General features: G+C 41.3%; 1 protein-coding gene across 1 annotated transcript; it reads left to right on the top strand.

The window, feature by feature from the left end:
• Positions 1 to 13,887: 13,887 nt before the first annotated feature.
• On the top strand, positions 13,888 to 16,831 carry LOC309712775 (histone H1-like). Its single transcript, XM_082543842.1, has one exon. It carries the CDS (start codon positions 14,472 to 14,474, stop codon positions 14,937 to 14,939), a length of 468 nt encoding a protein of 155 aa, XP_082399968.1. The 5' UTR covers positions 13,888 to 14,471; the 3' UTR covers positions 14,940 to 16,831.
• The last annotated feature ends 4,493 nt before the right edge of the window (positions 16,832 to 21,324 follow it).

The following is a 21,324-nucleotide window of genomic DNA, read 5'->3' as shown; positions in this document are numbered from 1 at the left end:
GCTTTATAGATAAAGCCTGTCAGAGGCACGAGGCTGAGCAGCACAGATTAAAAACACTTCGCTGTTGAGTGTGTGAATAAAACACAGTGTCACGGTCGCTGGATTTCACACACACACAAAAAAAAACAGAATCCAGAATTTACTGAAAATACAGGTTGTCATCGCTTTTTTCAGCATGGTTATGTTCAGCTTTAACCGTCCTCCCCATTCTATAATATCTTAAGCTTTCCGTGTTTACATTTTTTGCCAGTCTACATGACAGTGAGTTTAACACATTTAAACACATTACACATCCCTCTTAGGGTTTTATCCAGTTGTTAACATTTTGCACTAATGATTAAATCAAGAGAGCTTCATTTTAATTAAACTGATACAAGTACTCAGTTACTAGTAATGTAATGTTAAAACTAGCTGAGAACTTTAGAGTTGTTTGCTTCTCCTGAGGTGTCCTGGACGCTGATGATGAACTAGCTTGGCTTGTAAGGTACATTTATAATTGCTGCAACTTTGGTAGCCGAAATTTAAAACACAATGTAATTACTGGAGATATTGATACACTGACTCTTTGGAGTGCAACGAACAGCTAAACAACACAATGTCAAGTAATATCATCTATGGAGAAATAAATGGGAATTTTATTTTACGATCAAAAGACCCCCTAAACACTTCCTTCCACTTTGCACTTGTATTGTAGCAAAGTGTAACGATGGTTCTCTTTATTACTTAGACACTTACACATGAGTATCTTAGATAGTATCTGAATAAAACCCATCGAAAGAGGTTTGTCATGTTTTATTGATTGATGTTTTCTGTACTTGATTCTTTGCTGGTAGCCTGTCAGTTGGTAGTGATGAAGCTCTGCCCTAGGACTAGAAATATAGATTAGTACAGCAAGTTTGGTAAGGCCAATTGAAAATAATAGTTTTAATACAGTGTTTTAATATTTATGTAGTAAATTACTATACTATACACTTTATAGAATCTACCTACAATAGGAGGCGAAGAGTCTCCAGACATCCTGAAAGGCTTTTACAGGTTCCAGTTATAACAAAGTGTAATTGAGGAGGGGATGGGACGGGCATATCAACCCTTATTTTACATTAAAGGTTGATCAAGGCCAGGTTAGGCAATATTTATTCAATAGTTGTTGCTTTTTCTGCAGTCATGATTTAATATTAATAAAGTTTTTTTTATGCAAGCTGTGTGTTAAGTATATCAGTTTAGTTCAGAAAGTAAGTTTTGTTATGATTTGGTGAATTAACACCCGATGGTCCGCATCTCATCTCTGCCTCCTACTTCAACGAGCCCGTCACTTCAGGATGGGCAGTCTCTACTTTCTTTGTCTTTCATTGAGTTTTGTTAAAACGAAGCAAACCTCAAGTGCTCGCCTTACCACTATGGGGCACAGAGCTTTCAGTCGCTCTTCTCCTCGGCTCTGGAACTCACTTCCTTCAGCCTTAACCCTGGAGAACCCATGGGGTCAGAGCCGACCCCATGGGTTCTCCAGGGTTAAGAAATATAGATCACAACACAAGTTACAACTGAAAAGCTACTTTTTAAACTGGCTTACTCTCTTTAATATAAATTTTACTTGCTGTCAACTCTTGTTTATTTGTTGTTGTTTTTTTGGTTTGTTTTTATTCATTGTTTTTTGTATTTTGCTGTTTTTTATATTTTAATTGATTAGAATCTGTTTTAATCTACTGTTTTATTTATTTTTATTTAGAAAAAAAAAAAAAATCTACTGTTTTATTGATATCTTTTTCTCTTTGTAAGGTGACCTTGGGTTTTAAAAAGGCACCCTCAAATAAAATGTATTATTATTATTTTATTATTATTACAAGTGACAGTAAATGCAAACATTAGTAAGAGAAAGCTCATAGCCCTCCTTATTAACTATATACAGTCATGTGAATGAAAAATGTTTGACAAGACTTGCAAAAAGCTAAGTCCACCAACTAAGTAACTAGCAGCCAGGTGTTGATCATCAAATGTACGAGATTAACTGATGATCAGCAAGTATGACACTCTCTATTTTGGCAGTTTGCTGGTGTGGAGCAGGAGACCAGGTATCTGCCACAGTTTTCAGAGGAATCAACATCCCAGGAAATTCACCATAAGCTCAGCAACATCGTAGACTCTACAGACCCTAGGTGGCATGTTAAAAAAACGAACATGGCTTAGATTATGCAGAACCTGAATGAATTCTGAGACTTCTAGAGCAATGTCCTTTGACCAGATGAAACCAAACCAAACATAGGCTCTCAGTACAAACACCTCATACCAACTATTAAGCACGGTAGTGGAGGGGTGATAATTTGGGTTTGTTTTACAGTCTCAGGAGCTGGGCGCCGTTCAATCACTGAACTCATCTGTACCACAAAGTAAATGGAGGCCATCTGTCTAATAGCTAAAGCTTTGCCAAAATTGGGTCATGTAACAGGACAGCGATCCCACACATTGAAGCGAAACAGAGTGGCTGAAAAAGTCCAGACCACAACCTGAAATCAGAAATAAAATTCTGTGGAAGGACCTTAAGAAAGCTGAGCATATACGAAAGTCCACAAACATTAATGAACTGAATCAATGCTGTGAAGAAGAGAGGGCCAAAATTCCTCCCTAACAGTGTGACAGGCTGGTGAAATCATATAGAAAGTGATTAATCCGAGTTATTGCTGCTAAAGATGGTTTTACAAGCCACTGAATGATGGAGTGCAATAGAGTCCTGGGAAACCTCCCATTTCAAATGACTGTATATATTGTAAATGGACAGACATCTCAAATTTGTATTACATGAGTCAAGGTTTGAAGGTTTTGCAAGGCTGTGTTAATACAGTTTCTTTTTATTTACACCAGAAAACCACTGAGGAGAGAGTCCAACAGTCCTCCAAAGTATTCCCAGCAATAAAATCAAGTGTACACATGCTATTTGTGTGCTCCTGGTGTAGAAACTGGTACTGGGTGTTAGATTAAAGGGTGAGGTGGCAGTGTCACAAGGTTATCAAAACTGACACCATGATTCATTGAATTAGCCACTGATATCCCCCCCTGTACATTCTGCCGGCCCGGAGCTGCCACTGTCCCTGCTTATTAGACCTAGATTATACTCATCCACCACCTCGGTGACACGCTGCACCTATACATAGCCTCACCATGTGTTTACGCAGTGAGCAACATGACTACCTCGTTGCTGTTGCCCATCACATTTCCTGCAAAGCTAGAGAATGCGCAGAGACATCCATAAATAGTAGCTTTTCATTACTGTGAAAAGCATCGGCCCATTTGACTGCTGTTACTAATGCTGTCGCCAGATGAGTATATTATGACTTAAAATTAAAGTGACATCCAATCTTTTTCACTGTCATTTGGTGACATTCCTGCTGCAGCTGGTGGGTGAAAAACCATGAGGCCATGAAGCCTGAGCTTTACAATTCCTTCAAACTCCACTATATAAATATCTTACGAGCAAGATAAAGAGAGAGTGGGAGGGTTATTTTTATGTCCCCGAATCGAACTTTTGAAGCCGAAAGATTTTCTTTTCTCTTGATGGTGACAATCTTTTATGTTTAATTGAAGGACTCTATATTCCCCCGAGGGTCCTGAACTTTGTTGAGCTCTTGGCTTTTGAAAACATTGATTCCCGGGATTGTTTGAAGCATGAGCTGGTTTTCACGATAAACAGAGAAGCGAGTAGGCCACAGTACCTATCGCTCGGGTACAAAGACCTAATCAGCACTCGGGAAAGGGAAATGATAACCTCTATTATCCCCATTCAAAAAACATTTTTAGCGATACCTCTTCAGTGCTGTTGGGATGGGTGGAGGGGTCATGGGGGAAGCAAATGCATCAAGTGCCCCTCAACTGCACATCTAATGTCACTCTATCATTGTTCCAACATTAGATATACAATGTCTCATTTATCTCACTGTGCACTCCTCATTAACCATGCTAGATTCTGAGATGGTCTCTGGAGGCCTAATAGCTGCAATTAGCAAAAAGAGCTGCTCTGTAGCTTGAGTATCATGGCGCAGAACTCCCAGGTCCTCCTCCACGGACACACACACACACTGAGGCTGGAAGCCTGTCACTGGGAATTGTAGCCCTGGTGTGTTGAGTGAGAGTAAGACGAGAGCGAGAGACATATCCAGCAGGCTAAGGCAGAGTTTCTTGTGCATTTGCTTATAATGTTGGGCTGAAGGTGCCAAGCTCGATTTCATTGGCTGTCAGGATGAGGAACACCAGGCCTGGATTAGCAGTGGGTGTAGAGGGTAGGAAGAAAAAAAAACCTAATGATTAATTAAAGCCTTTTTTTTTTAACAAGGGCTTTTAAAATATTCACTTAAGTGGCCCCCATTAAACCACTTTATCCGTTTATATATAATCTCAGCCCTGATGGATAAACAATTGACTTTGTGAAGGCTGCTGGCACAGATTTTCCACAATTTTAGTTTCATTAGTTAATCCTCATTTCATTAAGTGCTTCTAATTCACAATAAAGGGAAGTGACAGGTCCGGGTGAACAATATAATCCGATTATGGAAGCCATGACCTGACTTTTAAGTGATCAGCATAGTTCCAGTGCTTGGGATCATTGATTTTTGATGCATTATTGGAGGTTTTTTTAAAATGTGAATTTATGTGTTTATTTGTAGATTGATCAACTGAAGAATCGGCTATCAGGCATAGCTCATTTATTTTACCTAAAACTGTGCAGTGAGAAGCACAGCAGTGTTAAACCCACAAACCAGTGTCTAATTAATGTGTTTCTAGCTATAGAAAATATTTACTTGGACAGCATTAGAATTTTTGTAATTTTCCCTATATTACACCACTATAGTAGAATTTAATGAAGAACAATGCAGATGGGATTGAAATGGAGACATTTAGCCTTATTGCAGTGCATTTTGCTCTCTTTGAAGGGAAATATCAGCATGCTCATGTTCACAATTATGATGCATCAGAAGGATACAAAGTGATCTTCCCATACCATCAGAGATGCAGCCTTTTGAACACTAGCGCTGATAAGAAGAGGGGCCGTCTCCTTAGTGTGGAGGATGTGGCATCCATGCTTTCCAAAAAGAATTTGAAATTTCGATTAATCTGACAGCTCTTCTGCGGTCAGATGAATCATTTTGCCTCAGTCCATTTTAAATGAGCTTTAGCCCAGAGAGGACGGCAGCTTTTCATGTTCACATATGGCTTCTTTGCATGATCGAGCTTTAAACTGCATTTGTGGATGGCACGGTGAGTGTTCCTGAACCCATGACTATATAGAAAAAAGGGAAAAGCATAGTAGGTCCCCTTTAAATTTTTGATTGAAAAGTTGAGCTTTGAAAAAAAAACTTTATATGAATTCAGAACATCAGCATCCCAGAATAATTTTACAATATTCTAAGAAGCTTCTTGTGAAGTGCGATGCTAGGCCTCCTCCGTTTGAGGTCAAGTGACTGTGGAGGAAAGTTCGTAACAGTCTGCACACGTTGGTGTTCTTTAGGTCTGAAGAAATTCTTGTAAACCTTTGAGGTGGGTGAGAACTCATTATTCTGCACCACAAAGATGCAAACCAAAGGGTGAAGCAAGTCTCTGAGGAATACAGTTCTGGATCTCCTTGATCTGAGTCGGGTCAATTCACTGTAGGTGTCCAACTCCAGAGTCACAAAATCTGAATATTTCCACCACTGCGGTTCGCTGAGAGTTTGCTGCGATATCATTTTCTCTGGTCTTAATCCCCTTACATACACCTTTCTGCTGCTGCCATGGATTGCAAACAAGGATCAGTTGATCATCCTTTTCTCTGGCAATCCACTGTAAAATCCCGTCATGTATAGTCTTATTTCCCCTCCTGAGAAAGTGTTTTATTAACCATGGCTCATGATTTGAGACACTCTCATCTCTTGATTCAAATCTTGGATTGGAATCTTGGGATGTTCTGGGTTTTTTTGAATTCAGTAAAGTCTGTACCTGTGATGAAGTTGCTTCCTTTCTAACTCTCAGAAAACAAAACCCATCTGCTGATGGTGCCCTCACTTTTGGTCTGCTTGATTGCGCTTTGGATAAAAGTGATCCAGTTTCCACAAAGTCTTTTAGAGGTCCATGCGCTGCCTCCTGAGAAGACCCTCACTTAGCCATGATTTGACACAGAGAATAAAATGTTGACTTTTGATACTTTAACGGATGCAATGCCGTGTTTCTCACTGTCACAATGCTACTTAGTGAGCATTGTTCTGCTGGAAACTTGAGGCGCAGCCAGGTGAACAATGACGGTTGATTTATTTGAACAAGCCTTTGATGAGTAGATCTGAACCCCATTAGTCTCAAAATGTGAACTTGTTAACAAAAAAGTCAACATTATCAGTGGCATACATGAAATTAAATGTGATATTTCTTCTTCATAATACATGTAACTTTCAGCGAATGTAAGTGTGAGTGTTTGTTTCAAAACTCAGACTAATGGTGTCAAAGTCTGAACTTGAGATGATTATTCATGCTTTTATTTCATCCCTTTTAGACTACTGTAACGGTCTCTTTACCTGTTTTAACAAATCAGCCTTAAATCGTCTTCAGACTGTGCAGAATGCTGCAGCACGTCTCTTAACAGGCACCAAGAGAAGATCTCATATTACTCCAGTTTCAGCCTCCCTTCCCTGGTTGCCTGTAAGTTTTAGGTTTCATTTTAAAATTTTAGTTCCGACCTTTAGGGCCCTACATGGTCAAGCTCCCAATATTTATCTGACCTGCTGAAACCACATTCATCCACACGCTCGTTTTAAAACTCGTGGTGATCGGGCCTTTCAGGCAGTGGCACCACTGTTGTGGAATTCTCTCCCACTGTCTCTTCGCTGCACGGACTCCATTGATTCTTTTAAAAAACAGCTGAAGACATTTTTATTTAGAAAAGCATTCCCCTTATGTTGTTTTTATCATTTTATCTATCTGTTACATTGTTTTATATTTCCATTTCTTGTGTTGTAAAGCACTTTGTGATTTTTATCTGTGAAAAGCGCGATATAAATACATTTTACTTTACTTACTTTACTTTGTTTGTCTTCCAGATGACAGCTGAGATAGGCTCCAGCTCCATGGTGCCCAAGTTGGATAATGATGGGTGGAAGTCTTCAACCTTTCTGATTATTCTCATCTTTATATGACAGATTGTTGATGTGGTCTCAGACACTATATATGATACCTTGCTTAACTCTCGTAATCACTTTTGTGCACACCATAATATGTAAATGGCCTCCACAAATTAGGGAGAATTACACAAGATTAAAATTAATCTCCTGTCTAAGTACCGTACGGGCTTAGAGGTAGGCGCAAGTTAGCTTAGCATAATGCCTGGAAGCAAAGTAACGTGGCTCTTTTCGAGTGTCTTTTAGAGGTGTCTTTTTTTGGTGGTGTTTTTTTTAAAAAACAAGTGGCTGACTCCTGGGCTGAAAAGTGTAAGTCAGTGTATAAGTGCCAAAAACTGCAGTTCCTAGAGTGAGACTCAAATATCAAACTGCCTGATTTAACAGCATTAAAAAAAAGCTGTTTGCATGTTCTTAGTACATAAAATTACCTAGCACAAAGTAGGTAGCAGGTACACAGTACTGGGTCAACTACACATTACACCAACCAGCTGCTCAGCTCTCAGCACATGGTTTTTGCACTGATTTTAATGCTAGAGAAGGTTTGGAACGCTGCATTCATTCCATCATTTCTTACAGTTGATTGTGGAAGAAATTTCACAAACTCACGTATTACAATGGTGCCATCCTATTACAGTACATTCAAAGTGAGTGCGCTCTTTAGAACGACCTGTTCTTACAGAAATGTTTGTAAAGGCAGACAAGGCTAGGTGCTTGAGTTCATATGCCTGTGGCAATCGGACTAAAAACACTTTAATTAAAGGATTAATAGTTACTCAATACTCTTTTGTCTGTATAATCTATTTGTTTCTGCATGTTTCGCTAATCAAGATTGCTAACATTAGCACTACACCCTCTTGTTTTAAGATTATAAGGTTGGAGTCTTACCAATGTGGAGTCCACAAACCCCTGGTGGTTAAAAGCTGACCACAAATTTTACAAGTTGTTCAGTGTGTTACACAAATACTGAGCTTTTTTTAAGTTGTGCTTTTTAAACTTTAATATATGACCTAGCAGCAGTGGACATTACCAGACAAGCTAGTTCCCTGATCCATTCTCTTCCACTATCCTCCTGTGATATTTGACCCATGCAGCTGTGATCAGTCAGGTAATCTCAGAGTCCATCAGTATGAGTAATATCTTTCACATGTAATTAGTCATGTGACTAACTGAAAATGTAAAATTATGCATTATAACTACTACTTTGCTAGCCTGCCCTTAGAGCATTCCCCAAAAGCAGCAGAGTAGCAATTCATGGGGTCCTTTTGCTTTAAGTCTTAGACACAAAGTGCATGATGGAAGTTACCAGCATGTATATTTGTCTCAGTCTAAGCTGCAGCTCTTTGTATGAGGACAGCAGTCACAGTCTGGCATAAAGGAGAAGGATAGAGGGGGAGCGAAGGGAGAAAGGGATGATAAGAAAAGGCAGAAGAAAAGAAAAAAGATGAGAGACTGATGCCCAATTTCTCTCTATCGGAAACCTTTGCAAGTCTGTACACAAGTCCTGAAACTGGAAGAAGGGAAAACGTGGAAGGGTGAGCAAAGGGAGAAATAAAAATAAAGGTGACAGAGGCAGTGACAGGAAGGGGATTTAATTGCTAGGACAACCTTACCAGTCAGGTTTAAAGCAGGAGCTGGAACAAGAGGAAAAACTAAAAGCTTGATGGGGACAGAACAAGGCCCAGTAATTTTCCATAGAAGCTCCTATTATCTGCCATGCTGTCTCAGAGCCAAGAGTCCAATCCCTGGGGTATAGCTTGTGTCTCCCTTTAGACACACATGTGCACGCACCAGGAGAAAACTCGCAAGCGGACAGACAGATAATCAAAGAAACACATGTGCAGCCATACAGAGAGACAGGCAGGCAGGTAGAGGCGGGCAGGTGGACAGACAGACAGGAGGGCAGGCCGGCAACGCTCAGGCACCCAATGTCCCCAAGCAGCTAGAGATATTGCTGCTCCACTGAACAGCATAATGACAGTCTCTTCTACTTCACATGGGCTGGCCGATGTGAAAATCTACTCATAGTCGTTCTTTGCTTCAATTCCATCAGGAGAATAGACTGCTGCTGCTGGCCCCTGAAAGGAGCAAATACGGCAGCATATGACTGTATGGCTAAATAGAGGGGAGGGGGGTGTCTAAGTAAACTTATTTGACGGCAGATTAGTTTGGATGGCATGTAGATTGGGTTAAATGAATAGACAATTTTTGTTTCTGTGTTTGGGCAGTACTGCTGGCTGGGTAGCTAATAAAGGATGAGGGTTTGTGTGGTGCAAATGAGCTCAAGAAGCACACTGCTCTCCACGGGGAGCTCGGAAAGCAGAGAGCTGTCTGCTAGTGAGGCCCCGCCACTACACGGCACACACACACTCACTGAAAAAACACAACTCATCCTCGATTAAGACTAATGGGTACTTTGTCAAAGCAGAGGTTTGAATCACAGCTCGAGATTCCTCCTGCATTCCATCTTAGACGTGCACACACCCACTCACATTTATGTCAGTCACTTCCTTGTTTCGTTATCCAGATGATTCACAGGGAAATTATATCATCTGACGCAATGATGCAGACTCCAGGGTGCGATAGCGCGTTTTATTTGGCCTGATAGGGTGGCAATTAGCCGCAAAATTGATGGGCAGCCAATCATACAAGGCTAATTAAACAGGCATTCACAGTATAGAAACTGGGCTTTGAGTTCACAGAGCTACCCAAACTGGTTAGCGCTGGTGCAAGGTGGAGGCTTTCATCATTTTTTTCATGTCCTTTTGCAGTGTTTTTACTTGCGGTGACTTACCTGAATGCAAACTAGTCACGGCAGCCCTGTTTGATTTGCTCCTGCCTGCTGCTGGTTCATGGTAATTTCTGTTTACTTGGACGTATATTTGCTTAGAGTATGTTTCTCAGAAGGTAAGCGTGAACCCGCGAAATGACTGAAGAAGTGTGAAATGAATCAATTAGGCTGCGACCACAGATGGGTAAATGTTACTCTTTCTTTGCCTTGTTTGAAGAAAAAGAAATTTTATGCACACTGCCCGAAGGCCTTTATTTTTCATTTTCAAGATTCCATAGAGGCTATTGTGGTTTTTAAATTACAGGAGTTGCAGGATAGTGTGTGCGTGTGGGGTTTTTTTTTTTTTTTTTTGTGCAGAACAGACTCAAACTTTTAATGCACTATTCATTAATGTGCTTCTTCAGCAGATAGTGCGCTGAAGATAACCTCAGTCACTCACAGCTATGCCTCCTGCTTTTGGGAGGGAACCGAAAAAGACAAGAAAGCAATTATATCAGGTACTCTCTCTCTCTCTCTCTCTCTCTCTCTTTGTTCTCCCAGGCTGATGACAAATGGAGGAAGACGAGCAGAGCTGAAGGTGATGGTGTGCATGTGTGTGTGCTTATGTGGGTGATGGTAAGCGGCGGTGGTGGGGATCATGCTTCATTTCAGCTCATGTTATGGTGGGGGGAGTAGTGCTGACCAAGAGCACTGACAGTTTTTAGGGCTTTTAGCTTCCTCTCTTCCCCCTTAAACTCAGACTTAATGGCTACATTTTAGAGTGATGTAATGATGTGGGGGTTGTCTCTGTTTGGTGGTCAAGCTCTGCTTCCTAAGTGAGAACTTTTTCTGGTTATGCCGTGTACCTTGTGTGCCCTGCATCCCTGTAGCTGTGACTGCTTATCCCTGGAAATAAACCAATTAAAAGCAATGCTTGCCGAGAGATTAATATGTGCAGTGGATAAGAATTACACACCTACACGTGGTACTTAGGTGACTCCACTGTTGCCAGTTCACAAGACGGCATTACTCAGGCATCGTGTTGCACCTGCCAAACAAGACTGACCAGTTTGAAAAAATCTGATGTGTAATCACATGATTGCACAGGGGACACAACCTTGACCTTATTATGACTCTGTTTCCTCTTTCGTTTTCACCTAGTATAAAGCACTTAAGTCAGGACAGGTCACTCAAACATGTGAAGGCTATGCAGTCTTCACAGAGTAAGTCTTATGTTGTGTGCATTGTAATTCCCTCTGAGAGGATCTTGTGATCTGAGCTGCAAAACGCTGACAGGTGATACTGTGTGTGCAAAATGCTAGAAAAGCAGAACAGATAAAAAAAATGTTCAATGTTGTTTTCAAGCCTGGAAAAAGTATTTCTTTTTTATTTCTACGTTAAGCAGTTCCTGACATACTTTAAATAACTATTCAAGTCCTTAAAGGTGCAGTGTATAAAATCTCACCACTAGATGGCAGATTGCAGTCAACTGATTTCTATCTGGTCTTTAAGTGATGATGTGATGAATCCTGCTTCTGGGCCCAAACTACCCTGCGTTTAATAGGGCTTTGTGTTTTTAACATGTTTTAATGCTTTGTGTCTTGTTCTATTTAATCTCAAAAAGCCTCTAATTACAGTCAGTGAAGTCAAGTTCTTACTGTTAGATTTGTATTGTTGATTGTCATTTATGCTTAGAAATATTTACTTATATATGCTTAGAGTTTTGTAATTAGTTGTAGATTGGTAGAGGTTTTGATCCTTGATAGTCTGCAAACTTTGTGTGTATTAGACAGCACTTTGGGAGCATGAGAGGTCATACCGTGTCTTATTATTTTATGGTAGGATTAACGTAGTTGCGTCTGTTCTAGTCTAAGTGCTCTTTGTTTAGATGAACTGCAGGACTTCCTCACCGTGTTATCTAGGATGAACCATCTAGGGTGAGGGGGAGGCTACCCTCTTCCTGACCAAGGATGTTTGACCCTTTGATCAGCAGTCCCCACACACACACACACACACACACACACACACACACACACACACACAGGCAAGGTACTCTTTGTTTGTATGTAGACGTCATATGTTAATGAACTTATGCATATTCATGTAACCTCAATAAAAGGACAGTGTATGGGAGAACGGACGAGACCAACTGGAGTCAAGCGGTTGTCCGGTTCTCTCCCGTGCACGAGTAACATGAAGAACTTTGCCTATTTGTGTCTTGCTTAGCAGTGTAATTATATTGTCTTAACGTTCCAGCGAATAGGTTTATGCTACAAACCTAACATTAATTGGTCCTTCGAGCCGGAGCCCTGGAATCGCATTCACCGAGGGGAGGAGAGGCACGCTGAAAGCCTGACGTCAGCCAGGAAGTTCCTGTGGATTCGCGGTCTGTCTTTTCTCCTCGATGAATGACGGTCGGCGGGATTCGGGCTGATATTACACTCTAAGCAACGCCAAGTAAGTTTAAAGAGGCCGACTCTATAACCGTGTCGTTGTGCAGTCTCCGCCACTGTGTGAGGCGTTGAGAAGAGGCCGACTCTATAACCGTGTCGTTGTGCAGTCTCCGCCACTGTGTGAGGCGTTGAGAAGTTCGCTACTTTGTGTAGCGATACCCGGGTTCCTTGCTACTTTGTGGAGCAAGAGGTTCCTCGCTACTTTGTGTGGCTAGAGGTGAGTTCTCCGCCGCTTTGTGGGGCGTTGAGAAGTTCCGCGGGGTCCAGATTGTGCTGGACGATAGGCCTATTTTGTGTTGTTTTTGTTGTCGTCGTCGTCGTCGTTGTTGTTGTTGTTGTGTGAGTGTGTGCGGAGCAGAACATGTGGTCTGTGACACCGACTGTTGTTGTTATCATGGGTTTCTAAGCAACCAAGAGTGAGTCGGAGGGAGACAGACGTTTGTGCTGGACTTTGCTCCTGGCAGCACAAAGTATTTATGTAAAAAAGAGAGGGAGCGACGGCTCCACAGCTGCGCGGGTTCACGCGAGCGCGGTCACGCGGGTTTCACGCGGACCTGAGCCGTGCGGTTAATCGCAGGCTTAAAAATGGAAGAGATTAAAATGTTAGAAGTTTTCAGAAAACACACCAGCCTTGAAGAGCGTGTGGAGAAGGCCAGCCCACATCAGCAGCTATGCTCTGGTGGGTGGCTGTCCCCCCACCCCTTGCTGACACAAAACGTTAACTCTTCAGCCTGTGTGCCAGACCATAGACGTAATTGAGGTGGATAGTTGTTAAAAGTCATCTACATTACGCTTGTGGTTGCTTAAATTCAGTACGATGACATGTGAGGTGAAGTGATATAGATAAATATTTAAACTACTGAAGTGCATAGAGGCACTTGACCTGTGTGGAAGACTGTCGTCTTATTATGAACCATTGTTGAGATGTGGAGCACACCTGTGAAAACAACTAATATGCTGAACCCTGTATGAAACATCTAAAAGTACATGATGGAGAAGCTGAGTTGAATATGAAAGTGTAAGACTTTGCCACTGTGGGCAGAGCAACTACTGTGTGATGTTGCGTTGCAGTTTTTTTTTTCTTCTGAGCTGATGAGCAGGCTACACATTATCAGATCGAGAGCTGTCTGAGAACTACTCTAAGAGAGGGAAACAGCGCTATGATAACTGTGATAACTGGAGTGTGCAACGTTTCCATGAGCAGTTTTCCTGCATCTTGACTTGTGTGTAGAGTGTTCATAACATCAGCATCATGTTTTTGATTATTTGTTTGTTGGGTTGAAAAATAGTTAAATAAACTGGTGATCATATTTACGGATCACCATGGCACATATCATCAGCCATGTGATTTATTTTTGCAGATGACAAAGTGAGTGTGAATGTGTCTGACATCACAGTGTTTTTGTGCACTGTGCAAGAGTAATTGCCTTTGATTGTGAGTGACAGCGGTGATTTTGCAGGTCACCAGCTATTGTAAATTAAAAAAAAAAAAAAAAAAGAGTGAATAAGAGGGAGAATTTATATTGTAGGAAAAAATAATCATAGGAAAAAGGTTTTGTGTTGATCAACCAAAAAAAACAACTATAATTTCATTTTCTGCTTTTAAGAAAGGACTGTTCACAAAAACACAGAGCGAGAGAGAGAGAGAGATATGTGTTGATTAAGCAGTGATGATAATAATGAAATGTCTTAGTTTGTCACTTTCAGGTGAAAAGCAGACCTGAATCAATTTTCCACATGCAGCGGTCGGAAGAAAGTTATAGTTTAACATCATTGGAAACATGCAGGCCAAGTTTCTGGCTGACTTATTTACAGTGCCATGTGTTTCTCAACCTCACAAGCGAGCTCACTCCTCCCTGAAGATAAGGAATGCAGCTCCATGATAAAGAGACAGCAGCAAGTCCTGAGCACAAAAAGTCCCAGCAAAGCAGCAGCAATGTGGATAAACAGCAGCAGAAGAAAGCAAACCCATCTTCCTGTCTGATTGGATGAATTCCACGGAGGGGCGAGCAAGATGGCGGTGGCAGCATGTTGAAATGCTCAAAAAGGACTGAGTGACTCGGGCAAGCCACATGCAGCTAGCATGCTGGCTAGCGACATGAAAGAAATGGACCCTTCGTGATGCGTTCAACGTGCCAGCGCTGTGGTGGGAAAGGCTCCATCATAAACACGCCCTGCGCCGAGGTTCAGGCCAAGAAGAAGAAGACGATGACTTCCAAGCCCAAGAAGGTCGGCCTCAGCGTGGGCGAGCTGATTGTGAAAGCCGTGGCCGCTCTCAAGAAGGCTCTGGCTGCCGGAGGCTACGATGTGGACAAGAACAAGGCCCGTGTCAAGACCGCCATCAAGAGTCTGGTGGCGAAGGGCACTCTGGTGCAGACCAAGGGCACCGGGGCCTCCGGATCCTTCAAGATGAACAGGGTTACTGAGACCAAAGCTAAGACGCCCGCCGCGGCCAAAGCCAAGAAACCGGCAGCAGCTGCTAAGAAGTCGCCCAGGAAGGCAGCAGCAGCAGCACTTCAGCCACTAGCACGAAGTCAACCGCATCAGAGGACAATAGTGAGAGTGGCTGTGACTTCACTGTGCATGTGAAGAAAACGTTTGAGGAGAACTGAACAGTTGGAGTTTGACATTTGCCACCTGTGGAGTAAAATGGCAAGAAGAGACAGTGGGACACAGGACAAAGCTGAAGGAGAACTGCCGGCTGTTGGACTGTTGAAGTGGGAGAGGACAACAGAGTGAGAAGACTAGGTGAGAACACATAGGAATTATTTAATGTGGGAAATCAAAATTTGGGTTAGCAAACCTGGGAAAAACAAAACTGACTGCTTAAGTTGGAAAATTGAGACGGAGTCTGAAACATTGCGAAAATAGAAACATATACAAAATCACACACACACAAGCAGAACATGCATTAACCCTACTAACAATTCCAAACACAAAATGACTCATGAAGACTCATAGCACATTAGTTAAGAAATGATTAAATAATAGCAGAGAAGTGTGTAGGAAAGGCAGCTTTAAGAACATGCTCTGCTGGAGATGCAGCTCCACAGACATGCATTAGACCTGCCTAATAACACAAACACATGTAATGAAAATTAGCTTGTTATCTTTCATCAGTGTTAAAATAGTGTCAATTTAGCAGACACTTGTTATTAAATACTGAATTTATCTAATGCAAAAAATTGACTCTCCAGGTTGCAGGACAACAGTTTAACTTTTGTGGGAAAAAAGATCCTGGTTTGACCAACCAGTGATCAGACAATAAATTTAGTTGTTAAAATGGTAAATTGGGAGAAGCTTCCTGCTTGATTGAGGCAGCACATGTAATTTACTGTATGAGGGAAATTGTCTTTTGTGATACTATTTTGAACATGCTTTTCTGTCGTCCTGTCAACTTAGTGGGTTAATAGTTGATATGCAAATTAGTGATCGGTTTTAGATTAATGAAAGGTGACTGAATTCTAGCACGAGTGAATGAGATGTGTTGGAGTTGTTGTGTGTTGAGTGGAGACTCTAAAACACTGAGTTTCCTGCTTTGATGTGCGAGTGAATCCTGTATTTAGATACACAACTCTGAATACGTCAGAACAGACTGTTTTGTGAAGTGCATGACAGCATGTCACATGTTTTATGATGAAGGGAAAAGGAAAATTGAATAAAATAGATCTGTGGCCTAAATGAGTGAAGAGCACAGACCTGGTAATTAAACTCATAGCTAATAAGACATTAGGATTATGTTGTGTGTTGTGCAGCTGATGGTTGATTTGGAGTGAATCTAGCTGATGATTTTTCTTTTGTTGTGAAGTTGAGCCTGCCGATTAGTATGATGGTATGATGAACCATGCTAATGGTATGATTTACCTGAGATGAGGAGTTTGTGTCATGACTTAACAAGGCCTTTTTATTTTGATACTTTCACAGTGCACTGAAAGTTTTGTTTGATAATCTCTGTTATTTTTCATTTTTATCTTTTGAACAGGCACTGATTTTGTTTGTCTATTTTCTTTTCTTTAAGCAGATCTGCACGTCGGGAATTAAAAATGCTACACGTCGTCGAGAAAATTGTGCCAAGTGAGTTCTCCACATTTAAATGGACTCTGGAGAAAGCCACTTATTTGGGACAATTATTAAATGACAGTCCCAGTCCAAAAGGATTCAGCGATGTAATCCAAACTAAAGTTCTTCTTTTTCTTTTTGAAATGACGTCATTTTGCTGAGAGTGGAAACTAAATGCGACGATAGGTTCCACTATCAGCAAAGAAAGAAAGAATGAATGCATGAATGAGTGAGTGAAAGGAAAACAAACTGACTGACTGGTAAAAGCTGACAAAAGCTGACAAGACTTTACTGATGTAACACGACTGTGTGAAGTTGACCCCCGCCTGGCAGGGGTGCAGATGAGTCTGTGTGTGCTTCCCTTTACAGGAGCAGAAAGATGACAGCAACACTCGAGGTTGCATGATGATTTAACCTTTTAAATGCCATTTTCTGTGTCTGTGCATTTATTAGGTGTGTTATTCATAGGCTTGAGTTGCTCACAGAGATATCTGTGACAAAGTATGCATACGCCTGCGCAAGCGTTAATATTTGCATTTTCTTTTCTTACAGCATGCCAGTTCTTCATGTGAATTGATGATGCGATTTATACCAGGACAACTGGTTGATGTTTTTTCCTACTACAGGATTTCTGGGTTTATGTGTGAGGAAAACTGTGTTTACAGGTTATGAGTGGTGATGCTGTTGCATTGTGTTGATGGGAAAATGTGAAGGTTACTTTGATAATGTGAATAACATGTGTGAAATTTCCTGTGTTGAGAACTGGTGTTACTTCTTTCCACAGCTAGGGTTGACTTTATGGTGTTTTTATGGCACCTCTGGAACCTGTTGACCTGTGTCTGACCTCTGTCTGACTACAGTCAATGTGTATTGCTAATGTTAGTTTCTTTGAGAATGCTGTGGAAGATTCAGCTGAAACGGACAAGTGACATGAGTAAAACAAATAAGAGATACAGTGTTTCTGGGGTAGTTTGATATGGGCTCATTAGCTGGCCACTTTTGAGCCCATAGTAATATATAAGTGGAGTGACTTTGCTTAAGAGCAGTCACCGATTACATTAATGTTGCCTGAGTACATGGGATGATCCATGTCTGAGGTGACTTATGAAAATAATTGTAGTTTGCTGATTTGAGAAAACCTGCACATGACACTTGTCTTGCTGATGTTGAATGCTTCTTGTCCTTATGATACAATTGTTTACAGGTATGGAGTTTGATTTTACTTCCAGATTTTGTTTTCCAGGCCATGATGGTGTGTATGCAGGCTCCTGGGAGAGCCAGGTGTTAAGCAAACTTAATATGCAAAGCACACTAACATTTTCATTGCAGGATTATAGGTCCAGGGTGGTGCTGCTCCAGGGGAGGAGATGCCCTGATGTTGCCTGGGATATGATCTAGCTAATCTTTTTCTTTAAGACTGGAATCCAGGTTTGATGAGTTGACTCATGGGTGTGTCCATGCGTCAAGAGGAGGGGTCCAAGGATTAACATTAAACAATGTTTTTATTATTGTTGCAGTGATTTGTGTGATTAGCCGTTTTATTTACAAATATTAAACCTATGCAAGTGGTGCACCCATGTTCAGATGAGGCTTTGATGGCCTATAAGTGAAGTTCACTGAACTAAAGAATGTGGTTTGATGATTGTTGACATACTCTCCAAATAGTTTGTCTTCCTAGCAAGGAAATACAGGTGCAGCAGTAATCTCCTGAGAAATCTTCAGAGGCCCAGTGAGAAGCGCATAGCTGACAGGACCAGGCAGTGGTTGAGGTCAAAGATCAAGCTGGTTGGGGCCCATCATGAAATCAGACCTTGGAGCCACAGCAAGGACCATGAAACTGCCTGCAAAATAGAGGAGAGGATCGTCCACAAGATGGGAGAGAGGCTTCAGGAGGATCAGAGATCATCTTCAGCACAGCAGACATCACACAGAGAGCTGTGCTACTAAGCTTCCAGGAAATCAAGAGGAGACTTCCCACAGCAAGATTTTAAATAAAATGAAAGATTCAATATTGACGCTGAGGAAGACAACTAAGGTGTACGACGTGCTCTGCCTTAAACCTTCAGCAGCGTTGGAACATGAAAACTCGTGGGATGAGGGGAGCGTGCCAAGCTCCATCGACAGCGCAGAAGGAGTTCGAGGATGACATCATGATTCTGTGAAAGCACAGGAACCAGAAGCTATGGTGGTGATGACAGCAGTTTCCTATGAACATCACCTAACGCTGTGCCACTATACTGTGCATACGATGACACTCTGAAGGCTGCTGGGATCATAACAGCAGTAAGACAAGAGAACCCTGCACCCTTTCCACAGAGGTGTTTCTCTGCAGAGCGTGGACAATGAAGGAGTCATAAATATCCCCCTCGCAGGATGAAGGCCTGAAGTGAGGTAATGGGAGGCCATAAAACTAGAGTGCTGAGAGGTCTGCAGCTCTGGAAATAGCTGAGAACCATGTTGACAAACAACAAAACTAACTGGTATGTTTGAATGTTTATTCTACATACATTTGGACTCTGGTCCTATGGACAACGATGGAAACAACTGGAAGAGACATTCATGACGCCCTGCAGAACTCAAACCACTCTGCAGAGAGACATGTGATGTGCACACCTGGAGGAAGCATTACCAAGCTGAGATGTTTTTGAAAATGTTACTTTTTTATTTTCACTATTAAATTAACAATTTCTTTGTTTGCTCGTAAGATGCAGTTTGCCATGAGATGAGCTCAATGAATGGGATAACTGCTAATACATTTGTTGAACTGTGTACCTTTTCAGTAATTTAGGGTGATTTGACATATGTTGAGTATAAAAATGTTTGCATTGAAACTGTCAGACATGAGGTATTCATACCTGGGAACTTTTCAGGCATAAAGGTCAAAAAGGGGGGAAATGTTAGATTTGTATTGTTGATTGTCATTTATGCTTAGAAATATTTACTTATATATGCTTAGAGTTTTGTAATTAGTTGTAGATTGGTAGAGGTTTTGATCCTTGATAGTCTGCAAACTTTGTGTGTATTAGACAGCACTTTGGGAGCATGAGAGGTCATACCGTGTCTTATTATTTTATGGTAGGATTAACGTAGTTGCGTCTGTTCTAGTCTAAGTGCTCTTTGTTTAGATGAACTGCAGGACTTCCTCACCGTGTTATCTAGGATGAACCATCTAGGGTGAGGGGGAGGCTACCCTCTTCCTGACCAAGGATGTTTGACCCTTTGATCAGCAGTCCACACACACACACACACACACACACACACACACACACACACACACACACACACACACACACACACACACACAGGCAAGGTACTCTTTGTTTGTATGTAGACGTCATATGTTAATGAACTTATGCATATTCATGTAACCTCAATAAAAGGACAGTGTATGGGAGAACGGACGAGACCAACTGGAGTCAAGCGGTTGTCCGGTTCTCTCCCGTGCACGAGTAACATGAAGAACTTTGCCTATTTGTGTCTTGCTTAGCAGTGTAATTATATTGTCTTAACGTTCCAGCGAATAGGTTTATGCTACAAACCTAACACTTACCGCTAATCATTTTAAAGCTCAGTTTTTAAAACCGTACGATGTAACAGCCCAGCCCATGCAGCAGTATATGAATGACTAACCTCTTATTGTGGATGGATTATCTCACTTATTCTCCTGACTGAAGTTCGGTCCATTTACAGCATCCTGCCATGCGATGCGATTGCATTTGTCCCTGACCACCGAGAATCCTCACGTTAACTTTTATCGAGTGGTTAGCGTTCATCCTCCAGCTGCATTGTGTCTATTATGCTAACATGGCTGTGTCACTAGCGATCACGTAATTTGTTTCTGAAATCCCTCAGTCAGGACAGTTTTTCAACTCTCAGTGATGCCACAGTGATCGCTTGACCTATGGACCTGCAGCGGAGTTTGGGCCCAGACACGGCTAATGACGTCAGACTGGATTGTTTTTACCCCTCTCAATTCAAGAGCATAATCCTAGCTACGGTGACCGCTGTAGCAATATCAGTTGGTGTATTTTAAATAGCTTATGAAGACTTAAAACAGCTTTTTGTTTTTTCTATAAGCCCACACAGGGTGACTCCTGTAGCCACAAAAACTTCTCAGTCGATCTATGACCTATGAATTCTCTAATTAAGCGTCCTGTCTCACATCGTAAAACTTTTTGTGTATTATATAAACTATATATAGGTCGATAGATAGATAGATAGATATGATATGAAGCTATCAACACTTTAACATGATTTTCTTTCTCTTCTGAATAAACCTGATTTACTGCAAATGTCTAAAAAAAAGTCTTGAGAATTAGTTTTCATTATTTATTGATTTTACTGATCTAAATAGGTCATCACTGCAGGCATACACGATGGAAGTAATGCAACCTTGCAAAATGGTTTAAAATTCACAAAAAGTTGATCCTGACTTCAAAGATTCTGTTAGTTTTATCAGAATTTTGCCCTGGACTGCACTTTTTTAATACAAAATTTACATTTTACAAAATGTCAGCTTGAAACATCTTTAAATTTTGCAACAAATCTGCAAGTTTAAAATTAAATAATAGAATTAGCACCTAGGTGTTAGCTGATAATGTGTGCCGGTGACAGTTTTAATTTCATGCAACAAATTCCACCGTTGTTCGCTAGAAAGGAGAACCTTGCAGTCTTTTGAACAACATTCAATGAAAACAGAAAACACTGAAAACGCCTGTGATTGGAGCTTTTGTATACCTTTGCTTCAGAAGCTCTTAAAACCAGAGTCAACAATGCGCTGCTGCTCTTGAATAATTTTCTGGCGGCTTTGGAAACATGAAAGATGCTTGTTGAGCTGCTTTTGTACCCTGACTGAATGCGAGGCTCAGCAGAGAAGAATCAGCTTACTCCGTGCTTAAGATGCGGCACATTTATT

This window comes from Aulonocara stuartgranti, assembly GCF_965226115.1.
Source record: "Aulonocara stuartgranti genome assembly, chromosome: 8".
NCBI lineage: Eukaryota > Metazoa > Chordata > Actinopteri > Cichliformes > Cichlidae > Aulonocara > Aulonocara stuartgranti.
Note: the sequence above shows the minus strand (reverse complement) of the source record. Positions and strands in the feature narration are given on the sequence as shown.